The following is a 16,329-nucleotide window of genomic DNA, read 5'->3' as shown; positions in this document are numbered from 1 at the left end:
GATATGCAGACTAATATATGCAGCCAGGCTACCAGAAGGCAGAGGAGAAAGAGGGGATGTGCTGCTTGGGAATAGACATGGGAAGCTCCAGTGAGGCAGTGGGATTGTGTCTTGAAGAAAGACAAAGATAAAACGAAAAGTTCCAGTGTAAGGGAGCAGCAGAAGGGAGAGGAGAGATTGACCCAACATGGAGGTGAGGACAAGATAAACTCCGGTGTGCCATGGGCTGGAGAGAACCACTGGGATTTTTGCACTGCAGTCTTTGGAGTGCTGACTCGCTGCAGGATGCTGGTCCCTATGGTGGTGGAAATGGTTCTCCACCAACATGCCTGATCAGCCTGAACCTGAGGTCAGCGGTAAGCATGCTGAGAGCCTGAAGGAGCTCCAGTCACCTCCTTCTACAGTGATGTGGTCAGGGGAGGCTCAGCGCTGGCACCCAGGGGCACTCAGCCCGCCTGGGAAGACATCCTCCTGGCTCACAGCCCGGGACCCTCGGGGTGCCCTGCAGAAACGCTATTGCGCTCAGGATGGCTCGGAGTGAGCAGTGGGGTCCATGAAGTGGCGGTCACTTATCTTCCAGGATCATGAGACAGCTTAGAACCCCACTTCAGTGTCTTCTCAGTCAGTGCCTGGAAGGTGACCTGGGGGGACCTCTGCTTTGAGCAGACCGTCTCCTCCTGACCCCCCTGCACTGGCCACATCCACACCCACCTCTGTGCTTGGCACCATGCCCGCCTGTCACTTTTCCCTCTCAGGGTGGGTGTCCTGGTAGCTCACAGCCATGCGCCCTTACCCAGGCATTTTAACTGTACATTGTTCATCTTCCTATGAGCTAGTAGTGATGTAAGTAAAGTACCTGAAGTCACTGTGCGCTTTCCTAAATGCTCGCGCAGTAGTCAGTGGCCTGCCTCCCAGGCGGCTGCTGGTGTGCTGCGTCTGCCTGGCCCCCTGGGGGACCAGGTACCTGCAGTCCGCCTGCCCTGCTCCCTTCGGAGCATCCTTGTCTGCAGTTCCCTCCCCGGCACTCTTGTTCCCCTGACTTTCTCCTGCGTTTCACGCTCTTCAGTCCTGATTTTTTGTGTCTTTTCCTTCTCCATCGCTCTACTCTGGTTTCCTCTTTAGGTCTTTTAATTTTAGACTCTCCATTCCAGTCTTTTCTTTCCTCTCTATTTCTTCCCTTCTTTCCTTGCCCCCTGCCTCCCTTCCTTCCCTTCTCCCCCCCACCCCCACCACTTCTGTCCCCATCCCCCTTGCCTCCACGCTCCTTCTATCTTTCTTTCCAGCAAGTCTGTACAAGGAGATGCTCTGGACTATGCTCCATGTGCAGGAACCTGAGAAGGGGAGGAGGACAGAAAGCCTAGTCCCTGGCAGCCATTCTCCACTTGCACTGAAACCAAAATTAAGTTTTCTGTTTGTTCTTTTGTTTAGTGAGTCTTATAAGCATCTTCATCACCTGACGGAGGCACTGACCACATGGTACCCAAGAAGTTCACTTTGGAGCATGGAGGATGGGGGGAGCATCAGGGAGAAAGAGGTGGTCATTTTCCAGAGGAGCTGCAGCCAGGCTGTTCTTCATGCTCCTCTATGAGCAGAAGCAGGGGTTTTCTTTCTCTACTGATGCTGGATGCTGGGTGGGATGCAGGAAGAGGGATGATATGGGCTCCTGTGGTCCAGGAAGGATAGTTTTAAGGAGATGACTTGGCCTTGAAGGATGACTAGATTTGGATAGTTGCAGACGAGGGGAGAGGCATGGACATGGGCTAAAATTAGGAATAAAGATGGCATGTTAATCAGCACAGGATGGAGGAGCCAAATGAAGGTGGACGAAAAAGCTAATGTCTCCAAGACAGGTAATGAGGGGTCGCTCCCTCCAGGGCAGGTCTGACCTCAGAGTTACGAGATAGGCTCTGGAGCCTGGATCACTTAGGTTCAAATCCTGGCTCTGCCGCTTGCTGATTTGAGACCATGGGCAAATTACTAAGCTTCCCTGTGCCTTAGTTTCCTTCTCTGAGAAATGGGATAACAGTTATACTTTTTTCAGGGTCATTATGAGGATTAGAGCTAACACGTACATGGTGCCTAGAAAAGCATCTGCTGCATAGTGAATATCTGGTGCTGTTGGTGGCTCTTGTTAACGGACGGCCAGCTCAGAGAGTCTGAACACTCGGAGCACGAGGTGGGAGGAGGGGGCAAAAACCAGACACTTGGTGTGTCTTTATCCCAGCCCCCTTGTCCAGCAGAGGGTCATGCTGTATGACCCTCCACACATTGGTAGATCTGGGCATCAAAGATTTGCACCCCAACACTTCCCCCATCCATATGGGTGATAACAGTGAGAGTGAAAAGAAAAGAAGAGGCACTTCAAAGAAGGGAGAAACAGTGTTTCTGATGATAACAGTGTTTCACTGTAGAGATGGTAGAGCTGACCGGCCATGATGGACCCAGAGCTGATATCCAAGTGCTGCTTGAGGCGCCACTGTAGGATTTTAAATGCATTTCACATGCATAATTAAATGCATTAACTCATTTTAGCTTCTCAGTAACGCTATGAGTTAGCTACTATTTTGATCTCTACTTTATAGGTGGGGTCACTGTGTTAAGGAACAGATCAGAACATTATCCCACCAAAAAGTGGCTCGATAATGAGGACTTGTACCCAAAGAGTCTAGCTCTAGAGTCCCCCCTCCTCTCACCCTTTAGCATCAGATTATATTATTTCTTCAGAGCAGAGGAGCTGGCTTGGTACAGTGATGGGGAGGCCCTGGGGAGTACAGAGAAGACTGTGTTCATTGCTACTCATGTGGCACTTCCCCTAATCCACAGAGACTGCACCCCTGGGGGGAGGAGAGGAAGGGGAGAATTTCTAATACACACACCTGTTCACAGTTCTAAACCATGGATTGAATTGTATCAGTCTCAAAACATGTCCTGTATGTTACTCTTATTTCTCCAAAGAGACTGGGACCTCCTTGAGAGTAGCAAACAGTTACACACTTTATTATATGCTCTCTTAAAATCTATAGTGGTGAGTATGCAGCAGGGGTCTGGTAAATACTGATGGTCTAATGGAAATCAGAATGGTTTTAGGGACCAAGGGAGGATGCTGAGGGTCCCTGAAGTGCAGTCAGAGGGTACAAAGCTGTATTCTTAGGCAATGGCAACCCACTCCAGTACTCTTGCCTGGAAAATCCCATGGACAGAGTAGCCTGGAAGGCTGCCGTCCATGGGGTCGCTCAGGGTCAGACACGACTGAGAGACTTCACTTTCACTTTTCACTTTCCTGCATTGGAGAAGGAAATGGCAACCCACTCCAGTGTTCTTGCCTGGAGAATCCCAGGGATGGGGGAGCCTAGTGGGCTGCCATCTATGGGGTCGCACAGAGTCGGACATGACTGAAGTGACTTAGCATTAGTGTAGCAATATTCTCTTAGCTTTGGGGCATTGCTGACAAAGATCAAAGAAGCAAAACAAAGCTGGCTTTGCGTCCTAGAGGTATGTCCTCAGTCCTCAATTTCCCTCAGGAGCTGAGAAATTTCACAAAGCCAAGGCCGTGTGCATCCTTAGTTTGAGTAAGTGCCTCATCGGCACAGTATCACTTCCTTTTAAGAGAAAGACTGTCTTGTCCACAATCTTATTTCTTTCAGACTGAGTCCACCTTCTCAGAGTCTGAGTGTGTGGATGGAAGTTAGCTTGCTTGTGTGCTTCAGAGAGGGGAGCTCCCAGGGGCACCTCGGCAGAGCATCTTCAGGGTAGCCTTGGCTCCTGGTTTCCGATTGCTCCTATCACTCGCCCACTGGATGCCATGAGCCCTGTATAAGAGTTGGCTTTGGTCCTAGGCAAGGAGAGCCTGGGCTGTGTTTTCCCTCAGGGAGGGTTAGCGGTCTTCTCAGACTGAGATTTCCAAGACCATTAGGAAGTGCAAAACCCTGAGTCTGGAGTTTAAGGACAAGAGTGGCTTTTCTGAGGAAGTCGGACAGGAGGCTCTTAGGGTAAACATCTTGGCATTCATTCCATGACCCCCATCTCCTTCAAAGGGCTGTTAATTCCAGCCAGGGCTGAGCATGCAGAGCAGAGCTGGCTTCCGCCTTCAGTGCCAGGCTTCTGGGCTACTGCTCACACCACCCTCAGCTGCTCTCCCTCGGCCCCTCCTCCAGAACCCCAGCCCTGCACACTACCAGCCCTGAGGGTCACCTTTGCTGCATTCAGTTGCGAATCTCTGGCCTCGTGGAGGCTGTGAAAGCCCGTGGTCAGCTCTAGGGGAGCACGCACAGATCTGTGCCTGAGAGAAAGCTGGACCCCAGAAGCTGGGGTCTGTGCTGTTGACCCCATCTCCTCGGCAACTGGGTCAATGCAAATTAAAAAAATAAGGAAACCAGCCCCATCAGCTCAGGCTTTCTTCAAAGAAGAAGGGAGGGAGCTCTGATAAGTAGAGAGAAGTACCTGACATTTCACCTGAAGATCTTGAAAGGACAGAAAGCTTCAGTGTGGGTTGTTCATGGCTCAGCTACAGCAGCTCCGAACTCGCAGTGAGCAAAACAGTGAAACCCAGCGGGCTCTTGAGAGACCGTTTTAGCAGTTTCCCTGGGGTCAGGAGGGTAGGTTGGGCCAAGGCAGACATGAATTTCTAGGACATTTTGTTACTGGAGGGCTGGGATGAAGACAAAATCTCTATTCTCTGTGGTTGTATCTTAGCACCAAAGCAATTTTTCTTTTGTCTGTTTCCAAATATTTTTTCTTCCGTGACACATCTGGTTGCTAATGCAGGTGCTTCTGACCTTGACCTGCTCCATGAAGATTTCTGGAGCCTCCTAGAAACTGTTATTAAGATTACAGTCCCTATACCACTAACACTGACATTTAAAAAGAGAGTTATGACCCAGAGAGTTTTATCACTTTCTAGATTTTTGGATCCAAGTGATTATTTCACCTCTCAAGATTTACTAGGAAGCCCAGGAACATAGTGAACTTGGAATTATCAATAATTCAGAAAAATGTAAAGTCCTAGTGTATACACTTTAACTTGTTTATGGTTACTTTTGTTGCTTTTGTAGAATTAATATCTAGAATGTTGGATATTTTGTAATACTGGCCCGAATTGAGATATCTATTTTAAAATATTCAGAAAAAAGTATGTAAGATGAAACTCTGAAAACTGAATTCAAATGATTTAAACAGATATTAGAAAGATTTTTTTTTCCCAAAGATCTTCAGCATTTGCCCAATCCTATGGCCTATCAATTAAAAAACAAATTCAAAGTAAAAATTCTTCACAAAATTCTTCAAAGTCCAGGGGAATTAAAAACCATGGTTTAAATGGAAACTACACATAACTTAAAATTAAAATAACTTAACAAGTTAAAGGCACAGAGGAGCAGATGCTAAGTACGATGAACTCATGGGCTCATTAGGCTGGAAGGAAGCCAGTTCATCCGCATTTGTCACAGGCTCACCAAGATGATTCCAGGAGGTGTTTTTATCTGTACCATGCTGTGCTTAGTTGGGTAAGACTCTTTGCGACCCCACGGACAGTAGCCTGCCAGGCTCCTCTGTCCATGGGATTCTCCAGGCCAGAATACTGGAGTGGGTAGCCTTTCCCTTCTCCAGGGGATCTTCCCAACCCAGGGATCGAACCCAGGTCTCCTGCATTGCAGGCAGACTCTTTACCGTCAGAGCCACCAGGGAAGCCCAAGAATACTGGAGTGGGGTAGCCTATCCCGTCTCCAGGGGATCTTCCCGACCCAGGAATCAAACTGGGATCTGCTGTGTTGCAGGTGGATTCTTTACCGGACTGAATTTTAAATCATCAGGGAACAACACGAGACACTGTCTCAAGAGGCCTCATTTCCTGCTCACCCTCCACGCCCTGAAAACTGGCCCGTGTTTTCTAGGCTTGTCATCTTCGCAGTTCAGGGCTAATGGGTCTCTGCCAGTTCAGTTCAGTCGCTCAGTCGTGTCTGACTCTTTGTGAATCGCAGCACGCCAGGCCTCCCTGTCCATCACCAACTCCCGGAGTTCACTCAAACTCACATCCATCGAGTTGGTGATGCCATCCAGCCATCTCATCCTGGCTCGTCCCCTTCTCCTCCTGCCCCCAATCCCTCCCAGCAACAGAGTCTTTTCCAATGAGTCAACTCTTCGCATGAGGTGGCCAAAGTATTGGAGTTTCAGCTTTAGCATCATTCCTTCCAAAGAACACCCAGGATTGATCTCCTTTAGAATGGACTGGTTGGATCTCCTTGTAGTCCAAGGGACTCTCAAGAGTCTTCTCCAACACCATAGTTCAAAAGCATCAATTCTTGGGCACTCAGCCTTCTTCACAGTCCAACTCTCACATCCACACACGACTACTGGAAAAACCATAGCCTTGACTAGACAGACCTTTGTTGGCAAAGTAATGTCTCTGCTTTTGAATATGCTATCTAGGTTGGTCATAACTTTTCTTCCAAGGAGTAAGTGTCTTTTAATTTCATGGCTGCAATCACCATCTGCAGTGATTTTGGAGCCCCCCAAAATAAAGTCTGACGCTGTTTCCACTGTTTCCCCATCTATTTCCCATGAAGTGATGGGACCAGATGCTATGATCTTAGTTTTCTGAATGTTGAGCTTTAAGCCAACTTTTTCACTCTCCTCTTTCACTTTCATCAAGAGGCTTTTTAGTTCCTCTTCACTTTCTGCCATAAGGGTGGTGTCATCTGCATATCTGAGGTTATTGATATTTCTCCCGGCAATCTTGATTCCAGCTTGTGCTTCTTCCAGCCCAGCGTTTCTCATGATGTACTCTGCATAGAAGTTAAATAAGCAGGGTGACAATATACAGCCTTGATGTACTCCTTTTCCTATTTGGAACCAGTCTGTTGTCACTCTCTAATTCTCGCTGCCACCTAGTGGTAAATTCAGAGACTGCAGTGTAATGTAGAGGGAGAAGGGGGAAGAACAGGATGAGACATCCATCCTTCTGGCTCCAAGTATGCGAAGAAGCCGTTTTTTAAAGAGCAAAAAATGATCGACATATTTTTCTTCTTCCTGATTAAGGCAAATACTAAATATTAATGATTTTTACAATGGCTCCGTATCTACCGCAGATCAGCAGAAGGTAGGTAGGCAAGAGCAACTATACTTTAAAAACAGTCCACCTGCTTTCAGGATGGGGATTGTGTGAGAGCGCGGACTGAGCTGGGCCTGAGCTGGCAATCAGGAGCCTGTTTCGAGCTCTAAGGGGGACCATGGTGACAGCTGCCAAACTTGACAGCATTTCAAGGATCCGCTGACTTCAGTTTATTCAGGTTCCTTCGGCTCAGGAAACAGAGTTACGCTTGGTGAAAAATCTTGCAGCTCAGAACTGCTGCTAAAGTCATCACAAAACTGCAAGCTCACAAAGCGAAGTAGTCTGGGCTAGGGCTCACCTGCATTTAGGACCCTCTGACCCCTGGTGGCTTCGACAGTCGAGGAAGGGAATGTCGAGCCTCGCACTAGACTTAGCTGAATTCTGTAAGATCTCGGGCATTCCTTATGTTTTCAGTACCCCTCGATGAATTCCTGCAGGCCTGTGGAAGGAGGCTGAACCGCAGTGCTTTGAGCTCAGATGAAAGTGGCGCGTTTTGAAGGGTGAAGGTCACCGGGACCTCTGAACATCTTAAGCGTTTGTGCAGCGTCTCATGGCAGGCGAGTTGCGCGCAGTAAAATCTGCCGTTTTAAATCATGGGCTTTCCGACCGCAGACTATTTTCAGCTGTACTCCCTGGTTTGTCTAGCTGGTTTACCAGGAGTCTGAGCTCCTGTTCCTGTTGGTGACAGTGAGGGAGGAGTCAGGAATTTCAGAGAAGCCATAGGCCACCTGCATACACTGCTGCGCCCTGCCCGGGGGAGCCGACGCCACCCTCACAGTCCCTCTGGGGCAGGTGTACACCTGGAGGAGAGAACCATCAAGGTTTTGGTAAAGCTGTTGTATGATGGAGCAGAGAACTGGCTTTTTGAGCCCTGAAAGTCAGGCTTTAATATTTCATTTTCTTTCTCTCGTCTTCTTCCCTCTTCTTTGAAAACCTTTTCAAACATTTGTTTCATTTTGGTGACCTCCTGGGTGATGTTGGCAGTAGAATGACAGGGATAACACTTTCGTCTAATTCCATCAGCTCAGAATCTTCAGTCACACAAATGAGATATGAGAGGATGACAAGATTTGACTCATGGCTTATCCAAGATTGTGGGAGAGAATTACTTTGCAGAGAAAAATCTCTTATGGACCTAGAGACTGTCATACAGAGTGACAGAAGTCAGAAAGAGAAAAACAAATATTGCATAATATCTCTTATATGTGGAATCTAGGGAAAAGGTACAGAGGAACTTATTTGCAAAGCAGAAATAGAGACACAGATGAGAGAACAGACATATGGATGCCAAGGGAGGCAAAGTGGGTGGAATGAGTTGGGAGGTTCGGACTGGCATATATACATTCTTGATACTATTAATATGTATTAAGTAGATAACCAAGGAGAACACACTGGGTAGCACAGGGAATTCTACTCTGTGCTCTGTGATGATCTAAATGGGTTGGAAATCCAAAAGAGAGGGGATATTTGTATATGTATGGCTGATTCACTTTGCCTTGCAGCAGAAACTAACATAACATTGTAAAGCAACTATATTTCAATAACATATATTTGAAAAGATCTCCAATCTTGCCACTGTCTTGTTAAAACTCTGAAAACCCACATCTTGTCGCAGAGGGTCAGTGTCTCCAACATCTGACCTTGGCCACTGTTCCTACCAGCTTTTTCCCAAACTACTTACAGGTCTGCAGCAGCACTTCTGTGGTTTGGTAAATAGCATTCTCTCTTTTTGAAATATGACCCACACACCCCCCTCGCCACCCTTGGTCCACAAGACTGACAGTCTTTCTGAGACTTCTTCGGTCCTGCCCTCTCCTTTGCACTGTCTTTGCCTATGTGCACAGCCAGGGTTGTCGTTTCAGGATCACGGGATTACTCATCGCAAGATCCTCTGCACTATCAGAGGATGAGCTCCTTGACCTTCTGGGCCATGCTGCCCAGGCCGCCTTAATCAGTCAGGTGTGCTAAATAGAACTGAAGCCCTCAGGGAAACCAGAGGACCCCCCAAGACTGCATTCCCAGGGCATTCAGGTTTTAAATAGATGCAAGGGATCTGTTTCTTACCTTCCTTCCAGCTAGGTAACCTCCTGCAGCTCCAAAGCTTTTGGTGAAAGTGCCCATAAGTACATCAATATCTCTGGGGTCTATTCCAAAGAACTCCACCACACCCCGGCCGGTTGGGCCCACGGACCCAATACTGTGAGCTTCATCTATGTAGAGGTAAGCCTTGTATTTCTTCTTCAGAGCCACGATATCAGGCAGACGCACGATGGAACCTTCCATGCTAGTGCAAAAGGAGAAAAGCTCGTGAGTAGTGTGCACCCGCCAGGGAGGCTCTGTGTCACTCTCCCTTTCTGCCCTGACACCAAACAGGGACAACCGGGCATATTTTATTCGGTGTAGATGCGCTCTCAATCTAGTAAAGCGGCTCTGGCTTCGTTTCACTAGGGGGAAATTAATTTACACTCAATGGATTTAAGTGCTTTGAGTTGTTAAAGCTAATTCCCAAGTAAATAATTAGCTTACTGTGCTGTTGATTAGCATAACTAGACTGATCAGACTGGATTCCAGGTATTTTGATAATTTTAATTAAATTGCTCTATGTCAATGCATCTATATAAGCCTGCTACTGTCTATTTGGAACAGCTTCCCAGGCTACGCCGGTGGTAAGGAACCCACCTGCCAATACAAGAGACATTAAGAGACACGGATTAAGGCTTTCCTGTGGCTCAGACAGTAAAGAATCTGTCGGCAATGTGGGTTTGATCCTTGGGTCAGGAAGATCCCCTGGAGAAGGGAATGGCAACCCACTCCAGTATTCTTGCCTGCAGAATCCCATGGACAGACGAGACTGATGGGCTACAGTCCATGGGGTTGCAAAGAGTCAGACACGACTGAGAGACTGACACTTTCAAGAGACATGGATTAGATCCCTGGCCAGAACCCCCTCCAGCATTCTTGCCTGAAGAATCCCATGATCAGAGAAGCCTGGCAGGCTACAGTCCATAGAGTCGCAAAGAGTCGGACACAACTGAAGTGACTTAGTAGCACGTCTGACCTAAACTCAGTGCTTGAATTGCTGAATATTGAAGGAAGGAAGTAAAAACACAGGAAAGGGACTTCCCTGATGGCACGGTGGATAAGAATCCAGCTGCTAATGCAGCGAACACAGGTTCGATCGCAGGTCTGGGAAGATTTCACGTGCTCCAGAGCAACTACACCCCTGTGCCACAACTACTGAGCCTGTGTTGCAATTCCTGAAGCCTCTGCTCTGCAGCAAGAGGCGCTACCTCAATGAAGCCTGTGCATCTCAACAAGCAGTAGTCCCCGCTCGCCCATGAGAAAAAGCCCGTGAAAAGCAGTGAAGACCCAGCGCAGCCATAAATAAATAAATAAAATTATTTTTTAAAATGAAGATCAGCACCGCAGTTAGAGGGAAAGGCACTTCTGCCTAATATGAGGAACAACAAACAAATTAAAAAAACACACAGAAGAACTTGAAGACATCATTACCAGGGAAGTCTCTTAAGACATCACAGTGTTCATTAAAGCACAGGAGAAAGGCCTTAGGCTCTCCTGTTGAGTCCTTATTGAACCTGAAGGCTTATTTGAGGCATCTGCTGGTGTCCCCTCTCTTCCTTTAGGGCAATGCTTCTCACTTGTGTGAGCATCAGAATCCTTTGAATGCTTTATTACATTCGAAGGGTTTGTTACAAGGCAGGTTTCGGGGCCCCACCCAGGGTTTCCAGTGGAGGTCTGGGGTGGGTTGAGAACTTGCGTTTCTATCAAGCTCCCAAGAGATTCCAGGATTTCTGGCTGCGGACAACACTTGAGAACCACTGCTATAGATCAGCTTTTGTTTTAGCCCCAAGTGCTTAATTTTTCTTGGCAGTTTCCAATTTGGTAACTTTCCTTGGGATTTTAAATTGCAAAATCACTAAGTTCTCCAGCAAACGGAAAGACAGGAGGTAAATAAGCAAGTCAAATGAGCATTCATATTTATATGGCACCTCTGGAACCCAATGGATTTAAAAGAACTTTTGTCTTCAATCAGTTCTCAGGACATCTTGTGAGCTGTGTTTTCCCACACAGTTTTGACTGCGCCGTCAGCTAAGCTCTATGAAAACACACAGACTCACACTCTCACCCCCATGAAGGAGCTTGTCAAACAATTCAAGCAACCCATCAGTTTAGTTCAAGAACTGGTCAACTGATGCAAACAGAGAGCTGAACGTCGCTTCTTCTTAGTTTATTTATTAAATTTAATGTATTAAGAAAATAGCTAAGTATTAGGTCCATTCTGTCAAAACAGTCCAGCTATTGGGTAGTCACCTAGACCAGTGGGTACTGGGTGATCTTTTTAAAAGAATCATCTATTATTTATTTAACTCTGGCTGTGCTGGGTCTTCACTGCCGCATGGGTTTTTCTCTAGTTTCGGTGTGCTGCTCTCTCACTGAGGTGCTCCAGGCCTTGACAGCTGCGGTACTTGTGGCACCTGGGCTCAGTAGTTGCGGCTCCCAGGCTCAGTAGTTGGGATGCACGGGCTTAGTTGCTCTGTGGCGTGTTGGATCTTCTGGGATCAAGGATCAAACCCAAGCCTCCTGCATTGGCAGGCAGATTCTTTACCACTGAGCCACCAGAGAAGCCCCACTTTAAAAAAAAAAAGGATTTTATTTTTCAGAGCAGTTTTAAGTTCACAGAAAAACTGAGCAGAGGGTACAGAGTCTTCCCATATGCCGTCTGCCTCATAGAGGCATAAGCTCCCCTCTTGTCAACAACACCTACCAAAGCGGTACATTTCTTTCAGCCAGTTGACTTCCACCGGCACGTCACCAACTAAAGCCCACAGTTTATACTAGAGTTCACCCTTGGTATTGTTCGTGAAACTGAGCAGGGCCTTTCCTGGGCACAAAAGCCTTTCTGTCCCCTGTTTCTTGTTTATAGGGAATAGGCTTTAGCCTTTATAACTTTCCCTGAGTTCCAAAGTGTTAGCCACTCAGTCGTGTCTGACTCTTTGTGACCTGCCAAGCTGCTGTGTCCATGGGATTCTCTTCTCATACTGGAGTGGGTTGCCATGCCCTTCTCCAGGGGATCTTCCCAACCCAGGGAGCAAACCGAGGTCTCCTGCGTTGCAGGCAGATTCTTTACCATCTGAGCCACCAGGAAGCCCATAAGCTGCTAATCAGGGAAGAGAGGAGGTGCAGGGAAGAGCAGTCAAGAGACAACAGGACAGCCTTGGGGCCGGGTTCTGGTTCTGCCTCAAGTGACACACACAGAGTGTCTTCGAGCTCTTCTGCAGAACTAAAACCCCCAAATGGAGGATGTTAAATACTTGATGACACATTCTTCATTCCAGAGGTCACAGAGTGATGACCTCATCCGGAGACCACCTGAGGCCAGATTAAAGGAATACAGGCCCTGCACACACACCCTGACCCCAGAACCCTGCCTTGGAACCATTGCTGTAAAACTCCCCACCAAATCCCCCCAGGCTGGGACACACAGTTTTAAGGGCATTATCCCCTTGCATCCCACTTTGCCTGGCAAAACAGTAGAGCTATTTCTTTCTACTCCATCCAAAACTCTGTCTCTGAGATTCAATTTAGCACCAGTACACAGGGGCTGAGTTTCATCATCATACACTCTATGGGTTTGGATAAATGCATAATGACACATACCTGTTATTATGATATAATACATACTCCTTTTTTTTTTTGCCGTAAAATATCCACTGTGCTTCACCTGTTTATCCGTCTCTCCACCCAACCCCTCGCATCCAGGGATCTTTTGGCTGTTTTCATAGTTCTGCCTTTTCCAGAACATTATGTCGCTGGAACCATACGCTAAGTGATGTTTTCAGACTGGCTTCTTTCATTAGTAAAATGCATTTAGATTTTCTCTGTCTTTTTGTGACTCTGTAGCTCATTTCTTTTTGGTGCGAATATTCCACTGTCTGAAACACCACCATTTATCCATTTGCTGACTGAAAGACACTTTGGTTGCTTCCAAGTTTTAGCGACTATACATAAAGATTCTACAAACGTTTGTGTGCAGGGTTTTGAGAGAACACGAGTTTTCAGCTCCTTTGGGTAAATACCAAGGAGCAAGATCGCTGGATTTTGTGTTAAGAGTATGTTGGTAAGAAACCACAAAACTGCCATCTAAAGTCACTGGACCACTTTGCATCCCCACCCCCAGTGAATGAGAGCTCTGGGTTCCGGCATATTCTCACCAGCACTTACTGCTGTCAGTGTTCCAGATTTCAACCTTCCAGTAGGTGGGCAGTGGTATCTCACTGTTTTAATTTGCATATTCTCTGATGGCATATGATGTGAAGCATCCTCTCACGTGCTTATTTTCGTCTGTACGTCTTCTTTGGTAAGGTGTATGTTAAGGTCTTTGGCCCATTTTTTAAAAATTCAGTTGTTTGTTTTCTTATTGTTGAGTTCTAAGTGTTCTCCTCCTCGAATCTTTTAGATAGCAGTGCTTTATCCGATCTTTTGCAAGTATTTCCCCCAGTCTGTGACTTGTCTTCTAACACTCTGGATATTATCTTGCAGAGCTGAAGTTCTTAATTTTAATGAAGTCCATCTTATTTGTCCTTTTCACAAGGTCATTCTGAATGGATGTTTTCAGATTTTAATAACACGAAGATCATAGAGTCATCTTCTCTTACTTAAGTTTGCAAGATAATTCCAGTATTTTCTTAGAGTAATTGCTTGTTAAAGTTATTGCCATTGATGGGGAGTCCAGCCCTCTGACCCCATAAGCTGAGGTGGTAGCCACATCATTTACTAATTCAGGACTTGGGCAACTTAGTTGCTGCTGTCTGCCTCAGTTTCCTTGGGTGTAAAATTAGCACGATGATAGCACACTGCTCACAAAGCCTCAATGTGAATTCCTAGAAATAGTAGTTGTAAAGTTTCTGACACATAGTGGGCACCCATTGGGTTGTTCTTGTCCTCAGGAGGAGCTTGGGAGGAAACGGCAGCACTGGGGCCTCATTTGAGAAATTGGGAGCCCTCTGTGTTGACTCTGGAAGGAGGCATATGGGTGTCATACCCAATACATGGATGGATGCCCTCAAAATTCTAGAACCTTATTCTTACCTTTTAAAATGTTGTAAGTTGGTAACACAAAAATGCTAAAAGCCTGACATGTCACAAATAGCCATTTTTTGTTCTGGAACTGAGTTTGGCAGGAGCCAGAGTTCACATTGAACAGTTTGCAGACAGTCTAGCAACTAATTAGCCATCTTTGCTGGCACTGGTCTAGCTGATGTTAGGAGTCTGCCCACCTGGTTTATATTTCTTCCTCAAAAATTAATGACTCAGCAATACTGCTGATTCCAGGAGTTAATGCAAGGCACACAAGAGTTCTAGAGAAAACTCAGTTTTTATAAAGAGTGATATTCATCCACAGTAAGTTTTCATTTTTTCAATGTGACAAAATTTGAGTAGAATCTTTCCCCATAGTGGTATATTGAGTTTGGTTTATACATGAAAAGGCTATCTATGTTATTAAAATTGCTGTCAAAGAATACTGTGCCAAAAATGATGAAAAACAAACAAACAAGCAAACCCAAGAACAGTATTTTCTTCTTGAGTGGAAGGTCATGTTTTCTTTTGGCTTCCATAGAGGGGGGAAAAAAACTAAAATACAACTGTAGGTAAAAATAATTTCACTCATTAATTGAAATCTCTGTGCAGGGATTTGGATTATTCTTAAACCAGTAAGCCAGTGAATAATCTCTTTATATCTTTTCTGTTACATAATGTATTAGCTAAGTGACAAGATTCCTTTTTTTGAATCTCCCTCTCACCACCTTCTCCTTGGTGTTTAAACCATATTACCCACTGGCATGACTGGGAATTAAGCCACTGGTTTGCCAACTTACACGGTGGAAAAATCTCCTTGGTGGGCCCAGAGTATAATCCAAGAGAAGAAAGAAGGTGGAAAGAGAGGACAGAAAAAAAAAGGAGCTGAGGTTAATTAAAAACCAAGTAACTACTGTTTTCTTTTCCTTTGTCCTTATTCATTTATACCATAGGGATACAGTTTAGACTTTACTACTGAAGTTCTCAGTTCTTAAGCTTACATTATTTGGGTCAGGAGAATAGCTTACATTCTTAGAGACAATGGCATGCTGAGATTCCAACATTTGCTTATATATGTAGTTTTGGATACGACTAGATAGTATTTCTTGACTAATTTTATTTTAAAAATTTGGGTTCCAGTTATACTAGTTTATATCCCAGGTTATTTTGGACCCATCTCCCATTCCTAATGTTTCCCTGGTGGCTCAGGCAGTAAAGAAACTGCCCACAGTGCAGGAGACCCAAGTGAGATCCCTGTGTCAGAAGATCCCCCGGAGAACGGAACAGATACCCACTCCACTAATCCTGCCTGGAGAATTCCAGGACAGAGGAGCCTGGCAGACTGCAGTCCATGGGGTCGCAAAGAGTTGGACGTGACTGAGAGACTAACACTTTCCACTTTCCCCGTCTCTAGTGTCTATTTGAATGACTTTAAAACTCCTCGACCACCATGAATTGACTACTAGGCTTCCCAGAAACACAAAACTAGAAGAGTGTGACTTTGAAACAAAGGAAAATGCATATGAGAACACCAAAGCAATACTATTGTACTTCTGAACCCCACACCGTGGAACTCTAGACTTCAAGCTTCAACTCCCTATTTTATAGCTGAAGGAATGAAGCCCTAGATGGGTTGGTGAGGAAGGTCGAATGGATGCCTCTGCATTTTCCACATCTACTTCATGGGATGCGGGCACGTGGGCAGACTCTTCTGTTTACATTGGGTCTCTATCCCTGCAGAGCCACCTGGTTTGGATCCCAGTTCTGCTTTATCTCAGTTACCTTCCCTGGGGCAAGTTTTCTAGATCTTGGAAGCTGAATGCCTCCATCCTCACAATAACCTCAAGAGTACTGGAGGCACTTACTTAAGATGGCCCGCATGAGATGTGCAATGTGGCAACGCATAGGCACTGGATAAATGCGCACTTTGTCCTCTGACACCCACCCTCCAGGTGTCAGACAGCTTCGCCAAGCAGATGGCTTGTTGTTCGCTGAACTGTGTCTTCCTCAACTGAAAATAAATTTAATGATGAGGACTGCTACCCTTGGTTGTGGGTTTACTATGGGCTGGGCTTCTGCCAAGCACTGGCATGTATGATCTCATTTAATTTTTACAAAGGAATTCT

At 46.1% G+C, this 16,329-nt stretch overlaps 1 protein-coding gene across 1 annotated transcript in view; it reads right to left on the bottom strand.

Moving 5' to 3' along the window:
* Positions 1-16,329, bottom strand: part of SPTLC3 (serine palmitoyltransferase long chain base subunit 3) — a 142,124-nt gene that overhangs the window by 39,712 nt on the left and 86,083 nt on the right. The window contains exon 8 of the mRNA XM_042230421.1: positions 9,170-9,389. Coding sequence (XP_042086355.1) covers positions 9,170-9,389 — 220 coding nt within the window. The remainder of the gene's footprint in view (positions 1-9,169; positions 9,390-16,329) is intronic.

Source organism: Ovis aries, chromosome 13 (genome assembly GCF_016772045.2).
Source record: "Ovis aries strain OAR_USU_Benz2616 breed Rambouillet chromosome 13, ARS-UI_Ramb_v3.0, whole genome shotgun sequence".
Lineage (NCBI taxonomy): Eukaryota > Metazoa > Chordata > Mammalia > Artiodactyla > Bovidae > Ovis > Ovis aries.
Note: the sequence above shows the minus strand (reverse complement) of the source record. Positions and strands in the feature narration are given on the sequence as shown.